General features: G+C 39.5%; 1 protein-coding gene across 1 annotated transcript; it reads right to left on the bottom strand.

Moving 5' to 3' along the window:
• Positions 1 to 837: 837 nt before the first annotated feature.
• KIF14 (kinesin family member 14) lies at positions 838 to 24,139 on the bottom strand. Its single transcript, XM_066324604.1, has 30 exons — positions 24,103 to 24,139; positions 20,609 to 21,785; positions 20,015 to 20,269; positions 18,555 to 18,642; positions 17,018 to 17,116; positions 15,986 to 16,038; positions 15,621 to 15,651; positions 15,159 to 15,266; positions 13,933 to 14,049; positions 13,221 to 13,339; positions 12,745 to 12,917; positions 12,270 to 12,417; positions 12,105 to 12,168; positions 11,722 to 11,906; positions 10,920 to 11,022; positions 10,546 to 10,706; positions 9,735 to 9,882; positions 8,947 to 9,099; positions 8,269 to 8,395; positions 7,543 to 7,636; positions 6,905 to 7,043; positions 6,380 to 6,483; positions 5,853 to 5,947; positions 4,904 to 5,125; positions 4,571 to 4,755; positions 3,838 to 3,996; positions 3,462 to 3,581; positions 2,548 to 2,622; positions 1,780 to 1,918; positions 838 to 1,661 (listed from the first exon to the last, which is right to left on the bottom strand). The coding sequence occupies exons 2-30, from the start codon at positions 21,694 to 21,696 to the stop codon at positions 1,300 to 1,302; spliced, it is 4,914 nt and encodes a 1,637-aa protein (XP_066180701.1). The 5' UTR covers positions 21,697 to 21,785; positions 24,103 to 24,139; the 3' UTR covers positions 838 to 1,299.
• Between the last annotated feature and the right edge of the window lie 1,408 nt (positions 24,140 to 25,547).

The following is a 25,547-nucleotide window of genomic DNA, read 5'->3' as shown; positions in this document are numbered from 1 at the left end:
ACCTGCAGCCCATGGGGGAGCCCACACTGGCACAGGTGGGCCTGAAGGAGGGAAAACCAGAGTAAGCCAGTGATGGAGGAGGCTCCTGGCAGGGACCTGTGGACAGACACATGGAGAAAGGAGACCATGCTGGAACAGGTTTGTTGGTGGCACTTGTAACTCCATGAGGGACCCAAACTAGAGCAGTTCACAAGGAATTGCAGTCTGTGGGAAGGACCCACCACCCCACACTGGAGCAGGGGAAATGCTCCAGGCATGGGACCAGAGATTTCCCTACAGCGTATAGGGAAGACCATGGGAAGCAGTGAAATAAATTCCTGGTTTTGCTTTGCTTGTGTGCAGGGCTTTTCCTTTCCCTATCAAACTGTCTGTATTTCAAGCCAGGAGTTTTCTCACTTTCACTCTTCTGATTCTCTCCTCGTGGTGGGAGAGCAAGGGAGTGGCTGTGTGATGCTTAGTTTCCAGCTGGGCTTACACCACAACAGAGACAGTGACGTATAGGCAAAAACCTTTGGTTTTACCTTATGCAGTCTCAGCACTGTTGTGAGTAAATTGTGCTCAGTCCAGGCCTCCTAAAACCCATGCAAATTAACTTCCATCCTTCCTGTTAACTTCAGCCAGAGGCCAAAAGGAAGATGTTAAGCAGTGATAACAAGCACAGGGAAGTAGTGGATTGGGAAACTCGCTACAACCTGGGATAATTTATGTTATTTAGGTACAGATATGCTTCTATCCCAATATGAATAAAGAGAAAATTATTTCAGCAATCAAAAGATAACTCACTAGCAACAAACCCAACATAAACTTCCTTCAGATCACTTTGAACAGCATCATTGATACTTTTAGCCCAGATTCTTTAATGAACTAAAACCACTTTCAAAAGCATTCATCGAATAAGGTCATAAAGTACTTTTACTAGCTCTCATTGTTTTCTTTTACATAAATAAATACAAATTTTGCTCTGTTCCAAAAAAGGCATTAAAAATACTTTCAAGTTGCAGCAGCATTACTAGACCATAATGCAGTGGAGGTTAAGAAAAAATTCAAAAAAATTAAATTACTTCTTACAAACTTAGGTAATAATAGACTTCTATTAAAACAAAAGGAATTATATTTTGAAGTTTGACAGCCGCTTAAGGACTGTATTTTTTTTCTTTGGTGAAATATAAGGTATTTATACAAACATGACATTTCACTTTCCCACCACTCACTCATTCACTAATATTAGCAATAAATTTTATCTTTTTGTGATACATTGCAATAGGAAAAAATTCTCTTTAATTTCTTGATAATAACATTTTAGACCCATTCTATCCTACCAGGTGAAAGCTCTGGAGTCTGTTTGCATTCTGGAATCCTATTCCATTTCTGAGCAAGTTCAACCTGACCTGTTTCAACCTGTTCTCCTTGAGTCTCAGTAGTTTCATTACAAAAGATTTGAGATTGCAGTGATGGCTGTCCTTGTTCAAGTTCAAAATTCATAATAAGGGAATCAACCAGAGCGTCCAATTCATCCAGGTTCATAAAAGGGATGTGCATTTTCTGGATAGAGTTGTTTGCAGAAGACAAGGCAAATAAACTGAAATAGTTATTAAAATAGCCAGCAAGGACAGAAATATTTTCTGCAAAGCTCCTGAGGGGGCTGGTGTTTCTGTACAACCCTATGAGAAACAGAAACAAGAAGAATCAAATGCAGCATTTTGCTGATACCAGAGCCCTCTCCCTTGCTTGCAAGTCTCCTGTAGCCCATAGGTTACAGGTGGTAAGTCAGACAAATACCTTGTAACAAGGAAGAGACAATTTGACAGATTTCAGTCAAACACTGCTCCAATTCCAAATACTTCACAGCAATCTTAGTGCTCTTCTTTATTTCTCGATACAGAGAGTCTTCTTCTGGCAACTGAGATTCTGTTTCTTTCTGTATTAATGAAGAGCAAATTAAAGAGAATCAAATATATCACAGTATATTAAAAACTACACATGCCTATTATGGTTTCAGACATATAGATCAAGCCAATGCTGAAACACAAAATCACATCAATGCCATGCCATATCAGACAGCACTGAAAAGTAGTGCACATGGTTGACAAGGTTAGGAAAAGAAGAAGAAAGCAAATTACATGAAAATCCAGAAAATGCTTGGCTCTTAGAAGATAAATCACCTACCCTGGCTTTTAATTCAAAATATCAATAACTATGGTCATAAACTCTGGTAGCAGTCATAAAACAATTACACAAGCCAAGCTGGTCTTTCAACTTAAAAAAAAAAACACTTAGGCTGTTCAAGATGAGCACAAAAAGGAAGATACAAGTATCCCCAGAAATTCTTTATCTTAAGTAAAATTAAAATAAAAGAGCTTTGAGTGGAAATGCAGTAGCCTGGAAAGCTGGCATTCCAGTCACAGGAATGTTGCTGCGACAGGAAGTGTTCTCATGCAATCATAAATATACAGTGTATATATACACATTCCTCGTCTTAGATAAATGCATCCTTAAAATCTAAAAAAACAGACTCAAAGCGTACATTTTGTGAAACATTTCTCTTACCTTTCTGCAGTAAGACACATTATTTTCAAGGAATCTGGCTATTGCCACCACATTATCCTCAATTCGTTTTTGGATCTACAAAGAAACTTCTAATTACATTGTACACTTCATTCAAGTCAAAGCAAATTAAAAGAAAAAGAACAAACACTGTCATACGAAAGAGAGAAATACCCAAAAGAAAGAACATTTTCTGTGATTTTTCAAAGAAAACATTAATTACATCTGCAAGGTTTTAAACACCTCACGATGGGAGGATCAAATGAACATATTTAAATATTCACTAAAGAAAGGTTATCCTGTAACTTTGTATCACTGTCATTCTAAGTGGCAGGGGTAGCTCTTCTTTCTATCTTCACATTAGTTGCACGAGAGACAAGCATGTACAGAAATCTTGCAAATACTTTAGAATTTGCTGCAAGCAAACAGCATTATTTGGAAAGCAGAGTGCTCAGTTCCTTTTGCTAGAAACACAAAATATTTGGGAGTTAAGCAAAAGACACTGAAATAAAATATTTTGGATAGTTTCACTACTACCTGTACTGTAGGATTAAGAATGACAACAGCAAAAATCAGAGTAGGAAGAAATTTTTTGCTTTCCTTGCGAGGAACAATATATCACTGAGAAGATATCAGTCTTTCCCAAGTATTTTCTTGGAATTTAGCCAGGTTCTTTGTCAAAATGGCTTACTCACTAAAAAAGTGATTTGTTTCCAAGGGATACCCTAACTTCCCTATTGGAATTTTCAAACAGTTGCAGAAATATCTTGAACTATGGTGCTTATTCCTTATTCTTTATTTTGTGTCACTCCCTATAGTATAATCTTCTTCATGATTTAAAATAAAAGCACAAAAACCAAAACATGATCAAGCATATCCAAGATTCAGTAGCAGTTCTCAGTCTTCGTTTCACTCACCTCATTTTGTGGACATTGTTTCACAAGTTCTTCCTGTACTGTTCTTGCTTTCTCCTGTACAGCAGCAATGAGACACTCCAGGCCTGAGCCTACCCCATCATAAATGGCAAGTACAAATTCCTTTTAAAACAAAGGTTCAAAATGCAATGGTTAAAGAAACTGATGTGGTCTTGATTTAAAACAGATATTCTACAGTAGACTAGAAATAATTTTGCCATTTTCACCCTAAATTTGAAGTAATAGATAAAGTCTAAATATACTTAGTTCAGTTGATATATGAAATTATCTGCTCCCTAGTACAGTTACTGATATTAAGTGTGACCTCAACACTAGAATTGCCATTCATTATCAGTATTTCTAAGAAACATTTCTTCACCTGTAGACAGGAAGCAGGAATGTTGCTCTCTTCAGGAAATGAAATATCAGCTGTTGTGACTACTGCCAAGTGTCCTATGTATTTCATTGTTTGTTTTACTGTTTGCTTTACTTTGCTCCACGCTTCTGTTACCATTGAGGATATATCTGAAGAACACCCCTGGGAAACAAAGGCACATCTTTCACTGATGCCAGAAAGCACCTCTGGTCAAGAATACACACTCTTTCTACACAGCAAGTGTTCCTAGCACACAATACTCAGGCATTTTCAGCTTTACATCTTCCTACATCCAACGGCTTATCTATCACAGCTATAAAATCATGCCTTGCAACGACAGAGCAACAATACCATTATATCACATCATTTTAAAAGGAAAAAAAAAAACAAAAACACATTCACAAGGCTGTAGTGTGCACAAAAATAATATTCACTGGCCACTGATTTATGAACAGCAGCACTTCATAGTCTGAACTATCATTTGCTCTTATTGTGTGTTTAATTTTACGAATAAGAACAATGTTTCTGACAGGAAGGTCTGCATTACCCTCCACTGGCATATGGAACTACCAGCTTAGCCAGAACAAATGCAACCTTGGCTATTTATCTTCCTTAGGTGTGTTGGTTTGTCACTACACACATTGGATATTTAAGAGCTTTTAGCAAGTCTGTAATAAATACTACATTAATGCAGAGAAGTTCTCTATACACAGATGAATTCTTTAATATGCTTTACCTGCAACAGCAGCTGTAAATAACCTCCCAAGTTTTTTATTTCCTGTTTCATTTCTTCGTCAACTTTTCTAGATCCAGGACACTTTTGGATATTATTAAGCCAGAGTTTACTTATAACCACCATCTGGTCAAAAGCAGAGACAATTCTGATGCTGTAGGACTGAGCAGCACGATCAAGAGAGAAGACTACAAGAGAAAGAGATCTATCAGATCCAGCTCCTTCGCCAATGAACATGGGAACATTAATTCTTGTGACTAACAAGCACATGAATGCTTGTACATCTGAAAGACAAGTCATTAGAAATCCTTAAACCACTATGAAAATGAGACTTACGGTTTTCCTGACATTCTTCATCTTGCTGTTCATAGGCTTTTGAAATGGCAGACGCTCCAGAAAAGATTATGAACAAATTAGTTAGGAGACTATCTGCTATGCTTTTTCCTCCTTCATTATTCTGTTCCAGCAAATCTAAAGCTGAACTTATAGATTCCTTGCAAATTCCAGGAAGAAACAATTCAGAAGTGCTCGAGCATATGCTGGACTTGTTCAGTGAATCTGTACAAGGTAAAAGCAAAACATACACGCATGAAAGTCTTCACAGGAGTGAGCAGTCAGTGTGTCTCTTTAATGACTGTTATACAGACATTCACCTACTCAAGACAGTCATTTAGATTATGTAAAATGTTCTAAATAGTTTATAAATACTGTTACCAAAAAGACAAATTCCATAGTGAAATTCTTTAATACGAATACATTCATGTTAACATTTCAACAATCAAATCCACAGAGAAATAGAAAAAAACTCCAACCAATCTAAAATAAATGAACGCATGCAAATATTTGGAAGACTAAAGCATCCTGTATTTCAGGAAAGAAAAGGCTCTAAATCCTGGTCAAAAGCTTGGGGAAACCTCAGTAATTTAATAAATAGCAACATCTCAAGCAAATTAAAGCCTCATATTACTGTATCAGGATTCAGCCTCTTTCTCCAGTTAACCCACATAGTTCAGCAGAGTAATGTTTTAGATAAATTTCTTAAATTAGGCTCATGAAGTACTGCTCAGGAAGTTTTTGTCCTTAGAAATGATAATCAAAAAATACAGAAACCCCTACTTAAACAGCTTGACATTATAAATTTGAAGGTATCATAAACAGGACATTTTTAATTTTGCTTTCCAACTCACACTTTTTAAACAACTATCAGAAGCACTTATGTTTTATGCATGTAGTAGGTTCAAATTCTCAGTATGAAATGAAAGGTGTTCTGCCATTTAGCAAGTACCTGATAGATAGGAAGTCTCTTTATTCTGAATAGATTGTAATTTTATCTCAGACAAACATCCAGAAATTCTCTTGTTCTTCATGAAGCTTCTACTTCTAAAAAAGGATGATAAAAGAACATGAAAAGCCTTGAAAAGAATTTCTCATTGTCAAGCATTCCCATGATGAGCTACAGCTTGCATAAATGTGTGAGTCAGTTATAAATATTGTTATGAGGCAAAAACTTCAAATACAAGGTCCCAGACCATATGCCATTTACTCCTGAAACACAATGCTTTGACAGCATAGGACTGGGAAGGAAACATTAAAAACTACACATTTCACTCTGCACTGATACTTTGGAAAGCTCTACACACAACTTTTGTTCCTTTCTTTTGTGCATGGAGGAAATCCAAGAGAATGAGCGCATACAAGAGAAGACTCACCAGATGACACAGTGTATGAGAATGGAACAAAAGCATATGTAGACAACTACACCATTTTTTGCTTTACTTTGAGTGTAGAAGAGTAGCTACTAATTACTTTTACCTTCTTCTGGAAAGCAAGGAAATGGAGCTGTCTAAAAGGTCAGGTTCCCACTCATCAGCAGGATCATAAAACACATCAACAACAGCTTTATTTCTATCATTACTCTGAAAAAATAAAGGAAACACAGGGGAGGAGGAGAGTTAAACAGAAAAACATAATAAAGTAGTCAACATATGGATAAATAGAACATAATAATGAAAACTCAAGGTGATACTTCAGAAATTCAAGTTTTTACAACATAAAACAATTAAACAACCAAAAGAATAACAAAGCAGTCCTTGTTCTACTGCTTCTTACTCTTTACACAAAATGACCCGAATGAAGACATTTGTTTCTACTGTGTTCTTCTTTGTTTGATGGACAAATTCATCTGCATGTTTTTAGTGAAAAGTAGTCACATGTCTTGCTGTTTAAGATAAGCAACCCAAAAACCCACCAAGATTTTCCTCCTGTATGCATTATCAAAACCTTATCTTTGACAAAATATTACTGATTACTAGTGGTTCTTCTTCAATTGTTACTCACCTCATAGAGTTCTTTCATTGCTGCTAGTTTACATTCAAATTTCTCTAGGCTCCAAAAAGTCGTTATTCCCAGTTTGATGTTACGAACCTGCACCTGAATAGAAGACACTGTTCCTGTTTTCTTATCAATTTTGTCATGCCTAAGGATTGGAGAAAGTTAAAAAAAAGACAAAAATCAAGACAAAAAAACACATCAATATTTCAAAAATAAACATGATAGCTGCAGGTAGGATTATACAGAGACAAAAAGATGACACAAACACGAAAATTTCTTCAGGCAACCTGCTAAAGTTACTGTGCTTTAGGAGCACTTTGGTACATGAACCAAAGTAAGATGGACATGGGCATCAGAAGATTCAACTCCAAAGCACACTACGTTCAAAATTAATTTCCTATAACCTACCTTTAAAATTTTGATCTAAAATTCAAATCAGAAATTCACATTTCAAAACAACAAGGCTTAGGTACACACTTAACTAACAATATTTCAAAAATAAATTTATCACGTTCAATTGGACAAGAGTGTTAAAAGAAACACCGACAGCTCACTGCACATTCCAAATCCACCCTCAAATATATATATAAATATGATATATCCATTACATATACACAATATAATTAAGTAACTCAGATACTGACCTGCAGAAAACAGTGTTTTTCCCTAAAGCATTGCTAATGGTATTAGCCTCTTTAATCATCACAGACAGCTTCAGAGACTTCCAGTTCAGTGGAGCTAATAAAGAAAACAGAACACACTGATTGTCGTGAACCAAATGATGTGATGCAACAACTTCAGGGTCAAAAAATAAAGGGCAGAAAAGAAACCACAATCCAAAAGCAAAAAAGTAATTTAGCCAACATGAAGCTTCCAAGAACTCCAACATAGCTCCAAGAACCCCCAACACATTGGGAAAACATTACCCTTCCAAGCAAGATAATCCTTTTAAATGGTTGGGTAAAGAGTAATTCAGAAACAGAGGCATAAGACCAGACACTATATTATTATCCTTAATCCAAGATGGGAAATGGAAAAAAACTAATTCTGTTACCCCAGTTTCCCCAACGAGTTAATGCCTGACCAGTGGAGATAGACAGGGAAGGACTTTTAAGTAACTGGAATAAATACAGACTACAGGTGTGTTCACCTAACCACCCTGAGTGTGATTAAATAGGACTTTTAATGCAGTCTAATACATACAGCAGTTGGATAGAAAGAATTGTAACAATAGAAGGCTCCTCTTGTTTGGGATCACTGGAGCAGTATTAGTGGAACAGAAAAAGCTCCTGTATCAATGCCCATCTCCCATGCCCACTGAAAAAAAAGAGAAACCAGCACTGCCTTTGTAACATAATGCATATACATACTCATCACGGGTTTATTCCCACTTCCATGATTCTTCTGAAGGGTGTGTATTTCCTCAGCAATCTTCTGCTTCTCAGCTTCCAGAGCTTCCACTATCTTTGCATGACGAATAGTATGGTCTTCCAGAGCCTGGGGGAAAACGGGCAGTGGTAAAAAAAAAATCTAAACCTCTTAATGTTGTTTGTTGAAGCTATTTTTTTTTGTTCCCGCCATTTTAAAGACTTAGAGAATTTTATTTTATACTGTACATCTGCTACACAACAGTTCTCTGGGTTTGCTTACATATTGCAATCCTCAAAAAATACTAGAATTAAAAAGGAACAGCTTTTTTAAAAAGTTGTATTTGTTGCAGCAGCCAGATATATATGAACACCAGCCAAGACTCAGTCATTACTTACATTAATGTCTGGAGTAATAACTTTTGCCAAAGGCAACAGTTGGTAAATTTTGGTACAGGAACAAAACCATCAACATTATTTAAGAAATAAGGTCAGCATTAGTTAATCCCCAACATTAATACATTACCATACTCAGGTTGCAAACAAAACAATCAGTTCTTCTGCATAAAATCACATAAAGTACCTTAAATCATTTTCTGTACAATAATTGATTTTTAAAGAACAAAAAAAAGCCCCCCAACTAAACCTGAGTTTATTGCCTCAAAAGATTTTTTTCATTACCTGCTTAGTAGCTAAGGTCTCCATTTCTAAACGCCTCTTATTGAAGTGGAGTTCTAGCTCAAGGCTTTTCTTTGCCTTCTCCAGCTCCTGTATTTTAGTTGTGGCTTTTTGGTTATTCAGTTCTTGGATTTGCTTCTTACGAGATTCTTCTCTCTAAAATCAAAAGGAAAAGTGACAGGAGGAATACTCCTTCTACAGCATTTCTGACCCATCCTCCAGGCACATACTCAATACATCTAAAACTTGCAGCCTCTGTAGCCTACACAGCCCAACAGCAGCAATGGTTATATCCCAGATCACAAGCAGCACCTTAGGTCTTCAATAGAATAGGTAAGATATGAGATACATCATTATTCTTTTACCACGCTGTACTATTCTATGCCAACTTATGCATGTTGCAACTGTACCAAAAAAACCCCAAACCACCCTATAAAATAGCATGCAAACTTGGAAAGAAAAACACTGCATTAATCAATCCAGTATAATGATTTTAAAGCCTCATGAAATAAGGTAGATTCTGTAGGAATCCCTGGAATAACTCTGAAGAGGATAGCTACTTTACAAATTCTTCTGTTACTTACTGAGGTTGACTTTTTTTTTTCTTTTTTTAAAGAATGAGGCTTTGCATTCTCTAAGATGCTGCTATAATATGCAAGAGAAAAAGAAAACCAAAACAAAAAAACACACAAACCAAGCCAAACTGAGCACCAAACAAACAGATAGCACATACTACAGCTTCTGGTTTACTTTATTGATATATTTCATTTAATGATGCAATGGCAGCTTACCACCTCTGCTTCCAGGGATTTTATTTTGCTCTCATACGCTTCTTTTTGTGAGATCAGCTCTAGTTGAACCATCTCTTTTGCTATTTGGACACTTTGCATCATTTCTTCCTTGGCTTTGAGTCGTGCCTCTTCAATTTCTGACTCAAGCCTACAAATGTCATTTAGACACATTTAGATTGCTGCTGGAGACACTTCCAATGTAAATAAGAAGGACATTCCAGAATTTCAAAGTCCATTCAGTTTCCATTTTAAGTTATTATATCAGTTCCACAAATTTAAAGACTGCAATGGAAACTCACAAAATCACATTATGATGCAAAATTAAATTTTAAATCAATGAGTCTTGTAGCTTAATAACCCTCCATAATTAAGTACAAATATCATTTCGCTGTCTCTCAAATTCTCCACCATCACAGAAGACTAAGGTTATTGCTTTGGGTTCTTCTCATTTTCCTAAAGCATTTACTTTTCAGATTTGAAATCTCTTTAAAACATTAAAGTAATTTTCAGACTCATCATCTGCTTGGACAGAAACATAATTAAAGAGATACACTACTCTGAGGAGCCTTGGAGCTCAGTGCTTCTCTAATAGTTGTCTACATTGTTGGTACCTGGATTAGCTTGTGGTGATTGAACCTTAGAGGTGTACATCATTTCAGCCAAGTCTGTGACTTCCATTATAAATGGAGTTGCTGTTTTCCAGCTTTCCCCATTGTAAAATAATTAATAATCTTCAGTTATTTCTAAAACTAATTGCACAGATGAATTAATAACTCAGCTTATTTTCAGAACAAGAAGAATCAATACTTACTGTGCTCTCTGTGCAATAAGCAACTCATTCTTTGCAAATTCAAAATCTTTTGGACCATCATTCAAACACGAAGTCCCACAAGAAGGTGTTTTAACTTTCTGAACCTCTGCTGGATGATTAAACCTGAAATAATGGTCTCCCCCAAGGATCACTCGATCACCCTATTGGGAAAAAAAAAAAATCTGGTGAAACTTTCAGATTTGTAAGCAAAATTTCAGTGCTTCAAACATGCAGGTGAAGCTAGAAGTCAGAGAGGAAGAGACAAATATTTATGGTTACACAGCATTCTCAGAAAACCAGTCTGAAGCTGAGACATTAACAAAGCTTAGAAACCCACACATGCATAGATTACTATTACCAGATCAATTACTTACATGGTGCAGGATTGTTGGGTCCAAAATGCATTTCCCATTTACATATGTCTTGGCTTCTCTAAGTGGAATAATACTTACTTTGCCAACAGTATTTTTAATAACACTAAAAGCAAGAAACATTTGCAGTATTAGTGGCTCATAATAATTGCAAGTGATGTTTCTTAATAGACTAAAATGCAGGCTTTAGATGTTATTGTTTTCCTAGATGTGGATTGTTTTACTTAATATTATTTAGGTACAACACACATAATTAATGAATGACAGCCTATATTTAGGTAGATAACCTATATTTATATCTAGGAATCCACTGCTAGAAAATTACTACAATACCCTGCAATCTGAGAATTTCTTTGATAATGTGACTCCTGGTTCTAGTAACTGATCAGTTACATTTCTTACGGGGTTTTTTTGGGGATCAGTTGCATGGAATGCACTTTAAGCAATATTCCTGAAGTACATCCAAGCTGCTATTTTTATTAAATAAAGAACTGTCAAGGCATTTCACTCTTCCACTGAATTTAATGTAACATTTATCTATCACACAGCATCATTTGGTCATGTAGAAATGCTGCAGAAGAAAGCTTTGCTACATGAATGAAATAAACATAGGAGCCAAACTACCTTGGTTAAATTTCTAGAGGGAACAGAAGGTAGTTGCCTTAATCATTGAGCAAAACAAAAAGATCCCTACATAGTATTTTCTTGGCTAGAAAACTGTTTTGTTACTGTCAGAAGGAAGAGTGACTCCAAAAGAAAGGGAAGAGCAAGAAGAAACTGATAATATAAAAAGAACACTACACACCAATGGTCATCAGCAATCAGCACTCCTGAAAGCTGGATATCATGTTTTGAATTTGGTTTACACCTTCCAACTGTAGTTTCTCCTTCTTTGATCATATATAACAGCACCTCAGAAAGCTGAGGATCTTCATTGAGATTGACAAGGTTAGGCAAACGATTGTCCATTTTGAATGCAATTCCAGCTTTCTAGATAAAGAAGAGTTCTGAATTAAAAACAATTTATTTTATGCACTCAAATATCTACACTAAATTTTTCTAAAAAGTCACAGCAATCTGTTAAAAGATGAGTATTAAGAAAACCAAACCTTATAGCTACTCTCATTCTTCTGCGAGGTTTGCTGAGGTTATATTTTCTGTACTATGTCCTACAGAAAAAAAATGTACCTGTAATTCTTTTATATCTTCCAATTTCCTTTTTTCTGCTTGTTCAAGTTTTTCTTTCCAGGCCCTTAATACATGGAGAAAATAACATAACATATTAGGAGAAAAATTATAGCACATGAATTTTACCATTTCCATTTTAAATTAAGACATTAATGGGTGCCTGACCTTTGCATTTCTGCCATGTTCCTCTCCTGCTGGTTCAATTCTACCCTCAGAGATGTTATTTCCTGCAAATAACGCCTGTATTTTTCACGATCAGTGTTCAGAGCACTTTTCTGAGCTGCCCTCAGTTTTTCAATTTCAGCTTTTAATTCTACATTAGAAAAATCAGACATACAGTACATGTAAAAAATGAAGGGAAAATACACTTCAGTACAATAGCACAATCCTGTTACTTATTTAAAAACAAAACATCTTTCTCTATTTCCAGTTCTCAAGCGTAGCCTAAGATATCACCTGCAAGATAAAAAAAGCTCACAAAGAACAATAATATTAAAAGGAAGACATCCTATGCTGTATTAGTCAAGTTGACAGGACATCAGTCAACACAACAGAATATTAGTAGTAACAACTCTTATGAGAAATAGGCTAAACACACGTGCAAATGACAACCCTGAAAGACTGCAGATGTCAGTCTCACCTCTGATTAGTTTGACATTCACATCTTCATTTACTTTGGCAATGTTGATAATGGAACAAGCCTGCTTGGCATAGCGAAGGGTGCTGAGCGTCTCCTCCGTGCTGCTGGCAGCTGGGCTCACTGTGGCAATCATGGTGGTTTGGGAATTGCCACCAAGACTTTCCTTTAACAGCCTTCAGTGGACAGGAGAATACCAGTCAATCCCTGGGCCTCACACTGACAGAAAAAGTCTAAACTTCCCAACTGGAACAGATTAAATACAAACTACCCACGGTCTTGCTTGTTGAGAGGGACTGTTAGCTACTTAAAACACAAACCAAGCTCCTGTTTGGTCTTTATCTGATACAACATGCTAATTTCTTCCCTCCAAAGGTCATTTGAGAGAGTGTGAGAGAAAGGATGGGAAGTGGTGCCTCAGGAGTAGATGAGAAAAACCACCATGTCAGAAAGGCTCTATCTCTATATAATGTACATACCAAGTAAGGACAGATTCCCGGTAAGGAATGAAAGCTTTCTTTCCATTTTGAGACTGTTTAGACAGTGCAGAAATAACCCTTCCAAGGGTCAACAGTGATTTATTGATACTCACACCTTCCTACACAAAGCAAAAATAAAAATATTTATAATACAGTCGCAGTTTCTTGTGTGATGTTATCAACTGTGCTGTTGATTAATTATGTTTGTTCAACGTATGCTACAGCTGTACCACATAAATGTCACCAGTTATTAAAAAAAAACCAATAAGACGCAAGAGCATCTTCATTTGGAAAGAACAAAGACCCTACCTTTAAAATAAGTTGTGTTAAGAACCATCAAACTTATGAAGGCAGCTTGACATAAAATCTGTTATTAGAAAAATCTATTTAATTAGATGCCCCCAAAACAGGGCAAGTCTCAACTCCTGTGCTATTTGACCCATGATCTCCAAAGTCACAGTTTCCCCTCACTCCTCCTGCAGGATCATTAGACCTACAGAACATGGGGAGAGTTGTTCTAACCAAGATCTGCCACATTGCACAGTCCAAACAGCTTATTCAGGCCACCCACCCTCACTGGAAAATGTGACATAACATTGTCCTTTTATAGCTACAGTTCCTGCCCAAAGGTCCTGGTAGGTGAGCATGCTTTGGAGTTTAAGGCTGTTCCTAGGAGCCCAGACTTTTCCACGGATTTGCACTCTTGATTTACCTTCAGCCTTTCTCCAGTGGTCTGAGCCTTTGTACAGCACTCACTGCCAGCTAGATCAATTAGATTTATATGACTGGTGAGCCTACGATCACACTGTTCTTCATTCACAAATTCGACCTGGAAAGAAAGGGAGATGCTGCCATTCAAACCAAAATAAGAAGCCTGAGGATGAGAAGAAATCGTAAAAGGCATTCACAATACATAAAAATTTCATGCTGCTATTTAATTTTTGACAGGATACTCTTGTGTTCATCCTTTGAAGGAGACTAAGTTCAGACTTATAACCACAGTATCAGCTGAACTGCACAAGCATAAACTGCAAACCCAACAGATTACCAAACTAGGGGTTTGGGTCTGAAGTTTGATGACTGCAGTCAATCCAATTGTAGTTATCCAATAAACATGCAAATCAGTAAGCTGTTACTGACTTAGACCAATGAAGATCAGTTAAGGAGTCAGTGGAAAAGCTCAAGACCAGCTATGATAGAGAAAAATCAATATTCTAGTGGTGAGAATGGCAAGGGGAAGAGGAAAGGAGAAAATCCAGGAAATCGGGACCAAAAATTAATCCAATCAAGAACAAAAACCCCCAAACCAACAAGTCATTTGTCAATGGAGAAAACTGACAGTCTGTAGACCCCTGAGGAGCTCTACCTATTCCATTTCTGTCTTCAGGCTCACGTCACTAAGTCAGGTTTTGTCTTTTAAGCATCTGTAAATCAGATGAGTTGTAGTCCCTATATCCTGGAGACCCTTGGGGAAAAGGCATCCTGAAGCAAGAAAACATTTATTCAGTGAGGTGTTCTGAAACTGAGCAGAAATTGCATCTCCTACCACTGCCCCAATTTGTTGCCTGCAGGAAGTCAGCACAGCCACACACTTCACACAGCCTAACCTTCTTAGAAGCTAAAATGTGTGAAATTCCATCTGGCCTCAGTTAGGATTCCCGTTACATCTCAAAAATCACACTGAGACACTTGGAACTACTCCTAGATCTGTCAGTCTAGACATATTTATACTGCTGCTATAAATACACTTAGCACAAAGACATCAGAATCTGCTTAAAGCATGTAAAATAAAACAAGTTTTGCAGTGTAGAAAGCCATGTTAAAATGCTCTGTGCTTAATCAAAGTTCTTCAAGTATGTTCTCACAAATTTCTAGGCAGCACACAAAAGAACTTTTTACTGTGAGATTTGAACAGATACAAAAAACCCCCAGCAATACCTTGGTTTGTGTCATGACAAGGGTGAAGACAGAATGAGATCTAGAGCTCTTGTCATTCATTACTGTAGCAGCTGTTGCTCTCTGCTTATTTCCTAGTTCAAGCCAACTCTGTAAAAGACAAAAGCCAGGACATGAAACCAAACCCTACTTTGGATGCTTTACATAAGATTTAAATATTTGCAAATACAGTTATTAACAAAAATTGTGACTATAAAAGAGGAATTAAAAGTTAAACTTCAGAAATAATGATGCGAACAGTGACACTTGACTGTACAAATCCATTCAGCTCCACTATACAGGACTAGCCTTCACTCTTTTACAAAACCAGCTGAAAGATCATAGACTACTAGACAGTCTGTTAAACATTTGCTTCCCATCCATGGAATTTATTTTTCAGCAGTAAGCAGAACAGGAGCAGGCAGAAATATTTGTATTCCCTTTTTGTAACCAAAAAGCTCTTACCTGAATATCGGAATAAGAACGGACAACATTCCTAGAGTGGGGAGAAAACAAGAAAAGTTTGGGTTCAGAAGTTTTCTTTCAGATTTCCCTGCTGCCTTACTTCTGAAGCATTTTCCCAGTTACAAACAGAACACAAATACATAATGAAAGCTGCAGTTGTCTTGAGACTTCCACGCTTTTAGAATTCACTAAGGCAATGAAGAAAATATATCAAGCTAGTCATGGGTATGCATTTTTCTACAACTACCTAACACTGGGATCTTGCTTAATTTACTGGTGAGTACACAAGCTTTCACAGAGCCTCAAGATATCCTCTTTCAGGATTACATCATAGATCTGTTAAAATAAGTACAGTTAGCACTTACACTGTCAGGCCTTCCACATATGGTCCCAACACTGGATGTTCTCTTACACGAAGCTGATGAGAAGAATTTCAAAATAAAAATTATTAGGAGTGCATTAGTCAGATCTAGTACTTAAGAATATCCTTTAAAAAAAGATTGTACAATATAAATCTATTATGTTTGTAAGCAGCTTACCCCAAAATCACTAAACTCAGAGTGAAAGCACTCCTGCTTAAGACAAGACAGAGTCCTAATTTCTTTATAACAAGTCCACCTAAGTCCCAAGCTTAGGCTGAAGGACTCATTTCAACAGCAAGTTGGACGTTTTTTATCTTTTGCATACCATCTGTTGCATCTATCATAAACTAACATTCAGTTTACATACAAGTGGCCAGGATAGTGTTCAATGGCAAAGCACAGGAAGTACTTTTTTTTGATAAATCAGACATAATAAATTCCTTCCCTACGTACACTACTTAAGACAAATTTCTTTAATTTAGGGTTTTACATATTTACATATCTAATACACAACCACTAAACTAGTAGCTAAACTAGTTTAACTAGTGAGCCTTAGCTAGTTCATCAGGCCAATCTTGTTCCTTTCCCCACTACTGCAGCTCCTTAAGAGACATCCAGGAAACAAAAAAAGAAAACTCCATCTAAATTACAAGACTATAACTCAAGTTACATTGTGCAGAAGATTCTTATTATAAGCTGGAGATTCAGATATATCCTAGGAGACTTTTTATAAAGACTGATAAGATCGTCTTAATTTTGCAGTTAAGGGCAGATTTTAACTACTTTGATAGATTCTACAGAATCACTTTGTTTCTATTTCAGCATTGCTTAGCATTTCTCCAGTGACAAGCATTTTGCTTTAAGTCATGTGGTGATATTTTGATATTTTTATTTGTTTTTTACTTGAATCCCATGGTCCACAACTAAGGGACTTAGATAAAAAACAATGATCACCTGTCATTTCTGCATTTTTGCTTCAGAATAAATGCCATTGCTTAGAGGTTATGCAGATACTTCATTCTGTGAGCAACTTACTTGTTGTTTCTTCTGTCCATTTTCAGCTTTAAAGACAAGCAAATCATGAATTTTCTCATTGTATACTTCAAAGAAGCTCATCTCAAGATGATACAAAACCTAATAAAATTAATAATAGCTGTTAATATAGTCCACAAAACATATTAATTCTTTATTTCAAAAATTAATTTAGGCCATCTGATCCTGATTTTCAATGTTATAAACATTTGTGCTGAAGGGACTTTCCAAGAGAAATGATATCAGGAAACAGTTTGGGTTGAAAGGGACCCTTAAAGGTTATCTACTGTAACACCTCTGCTAAGACCAAAAAGACAATTCACTGGAATTCCATCCACAGACATTCTCAGATGGAAGCTATAAAGCACTAAAAAAAAGAGTATACATATCCACCTCAGAAGTTTCAGCATTGGGTTTTTAGTACATGAAAATATCATTTTGTTTGCACCTGCACTCATCTCTCTCCCTCAGGGATCGAGCCTCTACAGCACGGTGCTTGTCACGGGGGAGGCACAGAGTGCTGCTGTCAACATCCTGACATGGAACAGAGTGACCTAATGCAAAGGCAAACCTTGATTCTACCCACAGCAATAAAAAATAAAAACACCACAACAACACTCTCATGAAAACACATCTTTTTCCTCTGAAGATGTTTGGGTTATTTCTCTATTTTCAAGAAGAATGGAATTTTTTGTAAGAGATAAGAAAGACTGCAGCAAAGCCCCTAAAGCACTGGAATAAGAAAGACAAGACTCAAAACAATTCACTGCAACAGAATCATTTACAATGCATAAAGCAAAGGAATAAAAAAAAGTTCTGCTTTTTTTAGAAGTTATACTCTATAGCCAAACTCAACAATAAATAACTTTCTTAAATTCCTCAGTGTCTATAAAATCTGCAGGAGGATTAGAATATTAGATGTTCATAGGTCTTAGGATTGAAAGTCTAGAATTCAAATAGAAAGCAGTAAAGAAAATTGGAATAGTTAAAAGTAGAAAAGTTTGCCTGAATAAGATTAACTGAATGTTAAGGTCCACTGAACTGCAAGTCAGTCATTACAGGCACAAACAACCACACAGAGAAAAAAATACAAAGAAAGTGAGGGTAGTTATTTTGTTTCAGACTACTGAGCTGAATACTGGAATTTGAATACTATTACAGTGCATTTTGCTTTGCTGTTTTAATGACATTCATATTTTTGAGCACTATTTTACTGCCTCCACTGAAAGTACAGAGCACACTGGGATTTTGTTTTGCCTCTCCTTACATAAATCTTAAAACATAAGACATGCAATACAGAGGAAAGAATCCTAGTCTAGTGGTGCAACAAAAGTATAATGCCCATATTTTTTTTCTCACATCACTGCCATTAAGGAAACAAAACAATGTTGATTTTGACCGTTTAGAGAACCCCATGAATCTGAGTTATGAAAACAAATCAGATTTGAATCAGCAGAAGAATATGAACACTAATAAAGGGATCAGTACTCAAGTATCACTTCCCAATTCCAATATAAGGTCAATGGCATAAGCATATCACCTGTTCCTTGTCCATTTGTGCTATTTGGTTGAAAAGATCTTCACAAAGTCTTGGAATTATTCCTCGGTCTTCATCAAATCCCATCATCCTGTGGTCACAAAAATCCTGGTTTAGTTTTGTAACTCTCCATAGACAGTTGAAATGTTCACTGTACAGCTCTACAGCTGCCATGCCACATGCTTCTAAGTTATACAACAATAAGCAACAGAATTTAACCGGGTCTAAATTGATGCCTGTCTAAGTGTGGAGCTGGACAAGGTGATATCCAGCAGTATTTTCTATTTCACCCAATTTAAATAGGTGGACAATCCAAATAAAACAAAGGCTCTACAGCAGTTGAAGAGTAAGCTATAGTAAGTTGTACTATAAACACTAAACCTACAGATGTTCATACTTCAGCATGCCTGCATTTTATATTCTATGCACACTTCCAGTGTGACCTAAGCCTGTCTCCAGCTCTGGTGCAGTTTTCTCCTGTTGAGTTCTGCCACAGCAGCACAACTGGACTAATCCACCCGCAGTCTAGAGACACACAGGGCTGCACAGCAGAAATGTGTTTTGTAAACTTGACCAGAGGACCCTGATACTAATTTCAGCCTTGTTCAAAACACAAAGGGGGGAAGGTAAGTTACTGTTTAAGTGAAAGAAAAAATCCAAACAAACACCCAAGAAACCTACAAATAGGATAACAGCTGCAAAAACAACAGTGCGAGTAAAAACACCTACTTCAAATGGAAGTTGACCCACTTAAAAGGGAACTTACTTCTGTGTAAGTTCTATATTTATTATAAATTGAACAGAAACATTTCTGGTCCTCAACTACCTTTAGTAAAAGTCTATAAGAGCACCAGATAGGAATTATAAAACTTATAAACTAATTTTAATAGATGCATGTTTGGAAACCAAACAGCTCACTAGGCATTCGTGCTCAAAATCTAAATAAGGCACACACAATTGGCTTTAAACCCTAAAATGTTACTTATCTGGGATTATTTTGTGCAAAGATTTGATTTCAAATAAGCAGTGCCACAAATATCTGGATTTATTTAAAGTTCTGAAGCATAATGATCATGATCATAATGATCTCTTAAATGTCTTCTCCAAAACCCATGCTATATTTTACTATGCCACTTCATGCACAAAGTGGTGAAAAACAGCACTGGAAGAGTCTGACAAGCTCTCTGAATTAATAAAGGTTTTCATCCACTAAAATCTCTGAAAATTTTTTATTTTCCCCATTAAAAGCAGAAAAGTCAAGATCACATTCATAAAAATATTCCAAAGTTAACTCTTGCTTAATTGCTATAAATACCGGTTTAATTATTTTTAAAGCACACAATAACCTTTGGATTCAATTCAATCACTCTGAAATCTATTCCATTCAATCTCTTTCATGACTTAACAGTGCCTAACAATCAGCAGAATTTTAGCAATTATTATTATTATTATTAGCAACTTACGTGTACGATTTTCCAGAGCCAGTCTGCCCATAAGCAAAAAGACAAGCATTGTAGCCCTCAAAAGCTCTTTCAAGGAGGGGCAGTGCCAAAGCTTTATAAATCATGGCTTGGCTTGCAAAATTGGGATGATCCTTGTCAAAAGACCAGAAGGAGAAGTCATAATTGAAGCTGTAAACTTGGTTTTTGGATGGATTTTGTACAACTGTCTCTGAACCATTCATGGAGATCACAGGGAATGAGTTTTCAGTTTTCTCTCTGAATGGAAAATGTGGGAAAATAAAAAAAATATAAGTTACATGCTTTAAGTCAGTAATTTCACCACCTAATGGAAAAGAAAAAAAAAATCAGTGATCATTGCTAAAAATACCTGTTTGAGGAACATACAAAGTATTAAGGTTCAAAACACTTTTGTTAATGAATATGTAAAAACCAGACCCAAACACCAATAAAGTCAATTCAGTTTCTTAATAAAATCTAAGTGTTGCATGAAGTATCACCTAATTTCCAAGTATATCAATGGTGAAATAATTCAACAAGTACAAAGTAGAAATCCACGTACACTGTTAGCACCAGAAATAAGTCCAGGATACAAACCTGTTAGTGAAGGGCCGCACCCGCACAGCCACAATCACTTTGCTGTTTTTCACTTTGAAAGCATCTTCCCCAGTACTGCTGCTCTCAGCTAGAGCTTCTGTGTTCACTTTTGTTTCTGACCTTGTACTCACAGGAAGGGAGCTGGAGATGCTAGGGAGTTTCTTGGCTGAAACTGGCAAACGAGGCGTTTGTTCATTTGAGGCCAGCTTGAGAGATGGTTGGTCTTGAGAAGTGCTGTTCTTTGGTGTAAGTGTAAATCTTTCTGTTAAAAGTTTTCCTGGTGTCCTTGGTCTTTCCAAGCTGCTGTGTTTTATCATCAAGTGCTGTACCCTTTGCTTTCCAGCTAGGTTATTTACATTGCCTTTTTCATTCAGTTGCTCTCCTGACAGCCCATTAGTACATTTTGAGGTAACAAACCGTTCTGATTTAGGAACTTCATTTTGAAACTTCGTGTCAATAGTGCTTGTCTTATCTTTTGAACAGGTGCTGATAGCATTTCCACAGACACCACCAACTAAACCAAAGGAATCCTTGCTGTTCAGGTTACGCTTGGTACTTGCCTGACTCTCAGCCAACTTCAAGTTTGGTTCAACACCATCTGTACCCTTAATGTTCTGTGGAAAAGTAATCTTGTCATTTCCTTGTGCAAAGTCATAATTTCCTTTTCTAGGCACAATATTCTGATTAACTTTACTCCTCTCTGTGGAGCCAGTCCTCACACACCTCTGCAGAGTAAGTCTTTTCTCTGTTTGTAGCTCTTCTGTACTCTGTGTTGTGTCACTACCAGACACTGGTTTTTTGCTTGCTCCAGTTCTCCTCTGGAGCGTTAATCTGCCTTCCAATTTAAAAGAAGTCGACGCATCACTCACTTTTGCACAAGTTGAAATCACATAGGTCCTATTTACATCCTCAGTCTTCTCCTGAGGACATGAAGGCAGACAATCCTTTCCTCCCAACACCTGTGACCTCAGCTGCTGCTGCCCAGATGCTTTACTGCTGCTCGGGGTATGGTGTGAGGGAGCCTTCTGGAAAGTGGCTGTGCACCGTGCTCCAGCAGGGCTCCTGGCAGGAACTGTGTGAATAGGCATCTTGTCTTCCAGTTAATTAAAACCCAAATGTTGACAAGTACAGCACCTTTCCTAAAGGATTATTTATTTGTTGCTGCTTCATGAGGAATCTGGGGAGAAAAAGCAAAAAACATGTTTATGATGCTTATGTGCAGTGTGAGTTGTGTTTTGCTGCATGTGGAGCTCTTTACATATACTGCAGTACATGTTCCCATACATTAAGAACAATTAATATCCTGTTTCATCTCTGGTATTTAAAAAAAAATAATAATTTTATATCCGAATGACTGCTTCCAGGAACAGGGTATTTGATTTGATTTATTGAGTTCTATGATTTGTTTCAGAAAGTAAACCAAGTATCACAAAGAAGCACCAGTTGGTAAAAAGAACAATCTAACTATTTAGCAACAAAGATGACCACGGATGTTTCTTCCAAATGATCTACCATGAGTTCCAAACTAAGGAAATTCCAGATTATGTCTCCATTCACTCACAGCTATTGACACTCACCGTGTTTTACAGCTAACAGCCTCCAACAGAAAACAAAGTTAACCTTCAATAGGAAGTCTGTGAACATGGAAGGAAGGTTTTTCTCAGGATTTTGATATGCAATATATAACCCAGTATCAGGACAGTCAACAGTGACAACTATTAATGGTACCTGTGGATGTCATTTTAGTGCACTCTGGTACATAGGCACATAGCAAAACAACAGATACCTAGCCTAGAGGACAAAAGAAAACCATAAAATATACTCCTTGTGTTTTCTACATGCAAATATTTCAAAAGCTCTGTATATGTAACCTTTATAGGAAAGCATGTTTTCCCTGTTGCATCTGCATCATAGTTATTGGACTGTAACAGGTTTGATATCAATACCCACTGCAGACTTGCCAGCTGCAATTAATTCATGGTTACAAGTCAACAAGAAGTCCCCTGCCTTTGATCCTTCAAAAGCTGCAATATCAACAACAGAACTACATGGACAGAGGAAAAATGGAAAGCAACATGAGAGCAAGAGACGTAGAAGAAATCATTTAGCCACTGGTCCAACAGAAGTTTCCTTTAATGCTGCACTTTTAAGTAATGGCTTTCAGATTACTCTCAGACTTCATGCAATTACATCCACCTACACAAGTCATGTCTGCAGTGTTCACAGCTCACAACTCGAGATGATTACTTTAGAATTCCAGACCAGCGTATCTATTGCTCAGTCCAGTTTGAGACAGGAAACTACGTTACATGACTAGTAAAATACAAACTTTGTGGTTCCCTCTAGTAGCCAGTCAATAGAGAAACACGGATGTAATCTATGAATGGCGCTAGTGTTCGCTGAAAAGTCCGTCCTTTCCATGCAGCTAAACACAACTCTCGTAAATTCTCCCCTCCTTTTGCCACAGCTGGGCCTTATGAATAATCACAATGTCTTCTGGAGAAAAATGAAACTCCCCATTAAAGGCGTCTTCGTTCTAAAACAAGGAATGAGGTTCAGTTCGGGAGAACTGAACTCAGAACAAGAAACACGCTCATCCCTCGTTTTTAAAGAATTACAAACACTAACTAGATACAAAAGGCAAGCGCTCAAAGCTGCGGCAGCCGGCAGCCCTGTTACCCCTCAGCAAAGGTCCCTTCCCTCCCCGGCCGACCCCGCACGGCCACGGGCCCTCCCTCAGGAGAGGCGGAGAGGCGGCGCCTCCAGACCCGCCGGCCCACAGGGCCCGGAGCCTCGCGGCTGCCGGAGCAGGGCCCCCGGAGGGGAAGCCCCGGCGAGCTGCGGAGGCTCCGTGCGGGAGGCGCCGTGCGGGAGGCTCCGTGCGGGAAGCCCCGGCGGGCTCCGTGCGGGAGGCTCCGTGCGGGAGGCCCCGTGCGGGAAGCCCCGGCGGGAGGCTCCGTGCGGGAGGCTCCGTGCGGGAGGCTCCGTGCGGGAGGCTCCGTGCGGGAGGCTCCGTGCGGGAGGCTCCGTGCGGGAGGCCCCGGCGGGCCCTGAGCGGGAGGCTCCGTGCGGGAGGCGCCGTGCGGGAAGCCCCGGCGGGCCCTGAGCGGGAGGCTCCGTGCGGGAGGCGCCGTGCGGGAAGCCCCGGCGGGCCCCGTGCGGGAGGCGCCGTGCGGGAGGCTCCGTGCGGGAGGCTCCGTGCGGGAAGCCCCGGCGGGCTCCGTGCGGGAGGCTCCGTGCGGGAGGCCCCGTGCGGGAAGCCCCGGCGGGAGGCTCCGTGCGGGAGGCTCCGTGCGGGAGGCTCCGTGCGGGAGGCTCCGTGCGGGAGGCCCCGGCGGGCCCTGAGCGGGAGGCTCCGTGCGGGAGGCGCCGTGCGGGAAGCCCCGGCGGGCCCCGTGCGGGAGGCGCCGTGCGGGAGGCTCCGTGCGGGAGGCTCCGTGCGGGAAGCCCCGGCGGGCTCCGTGCGGGAGGCTCCGTGCGGGGCCGCCCCTCACCTGAGCGCGCCCGTCCTCAACCGCCGCCCGCCCCGCTGCGCTCCGCTGGGCCCGCGGCCCCGCCCCCGCCCCGTTTGAACGCGCCGGGCGCGCCCGATTGGCTCCGCCAGGCCCCGCCCAGCCCCGGCCCCGCCCAGCCCCGGCCCCGCGCCGCCAGGGGGCGCCCCCGCGGGCAGGCGCCAGGGCTGAGGCGCCGCGCGGGGAACACGGACGGCCACGGCCCTCGGGGTGCCGCCATCCCGCCGGGATATCACCCATCCCACCGGCCACGGCCCTCGGGGTGCCGCCATCCCACCGGGATATCACCCATCCCACCGGCCACGGCCCTCGGGGTGCCGCCATCCCACCGGGATATCACCCATCCCACCGGCCACGGCCCTCGGGGTGCCGCCATCCCACCGGGATATCACCCATCCCAATAGCCACGGCCCTCGGGGTGCCGCCATCCCACCGGGATATCACCCATCCCAATAGCCACGGCCCTCGGGGTGCCGCCATCCCACCGGGATATCACCCATCCCACCGGCCACGGCCCTCGGGGTGCCGCCATCCCACCGGGATATCACCCATCCCAATAGCCACGGCCCTCAGGGTGCCGCCATCCCACCGGGATATCACCCATCCCACCGGCCACGGCCCTCGGGGTGCCGCCATCCCACCGGGATATCACCCATCCCACCGGCCACGGCGCTCGGGGTGCCGCCATCCCACCGGGATATCACACCCAGCGCCACCCGGTCCGTAGGGAAACCCTCGGTCTGGCTCCGGCAGTCACACCGCAGTGCCCTGTGCAGCCAGAGCACGAGTGGGAAGGGGAGGGAAAAATGGGTGGGAAAGGAATCAAAGAACACACGCTGCCTGTGATACTTAGGGAGCGTTGGCACTCCCAGCCGCACCAGGCGAAGAAATAAAAACAAGGGGCTGGAATCAGCAGATATATATGCACACGAAAGACCCACTGACAATAAAATATAGGAAACCATAGGAATGCAGTAGCAGAAAGCTGGCTACAAGATAACTGAATCGGGTTGCTGATACAATTTTACTTTTACACAACCTATAGCTCCTGAGGCAAAGGTAGTGTGGAACTGTAGGTTGATTTCATGATGGGTGAACACAATTTGTGGAACTTTGGTACAGCAGGGGTGCCTGTGCTGCTAAACATACCAATGCCTAAATTGGTCTGCAGGAGTTACACAAAAAAACCCCAACATTTTATAGGCAAAAGTGGATTATTTCAAATGAGACAGAAAAATCAACAAATTCTATCTCTAAAGACGACATCATTTTGATTAGACAAAATCAAAATTAGAGGTTTTATTTTATTTATCTTCCATTAAGTTAAATTAATAACAAATTATTTCTGGTATTGCAAAGTCCTTCAGCAGAATTCCAGCTAGCCCACAGGTACTAATGGAGAAACTAAAGTTTCAGTACTATTTACA

This window comes from Sylvia atricapilla, chromosome 9, assembly GCF_009819655.1.
Source record: "Sylvia atricapilla isolate bSylAtr1 chromosome 9, bSylAtr1.pri, whole genome shotgun sequence".
Classification (NCBI taxonomy): Eukaryota; Metazoa; Chordata; class Aves; order Passeriformes; family Sylviidae; genus Sylvia; species Sylvia atricapilla.
The sequence above is the reverse complement of the archived record's forward strand: the minus strand, read 5'-3'. Positions and strand labels throughout refer to the sequence as shown.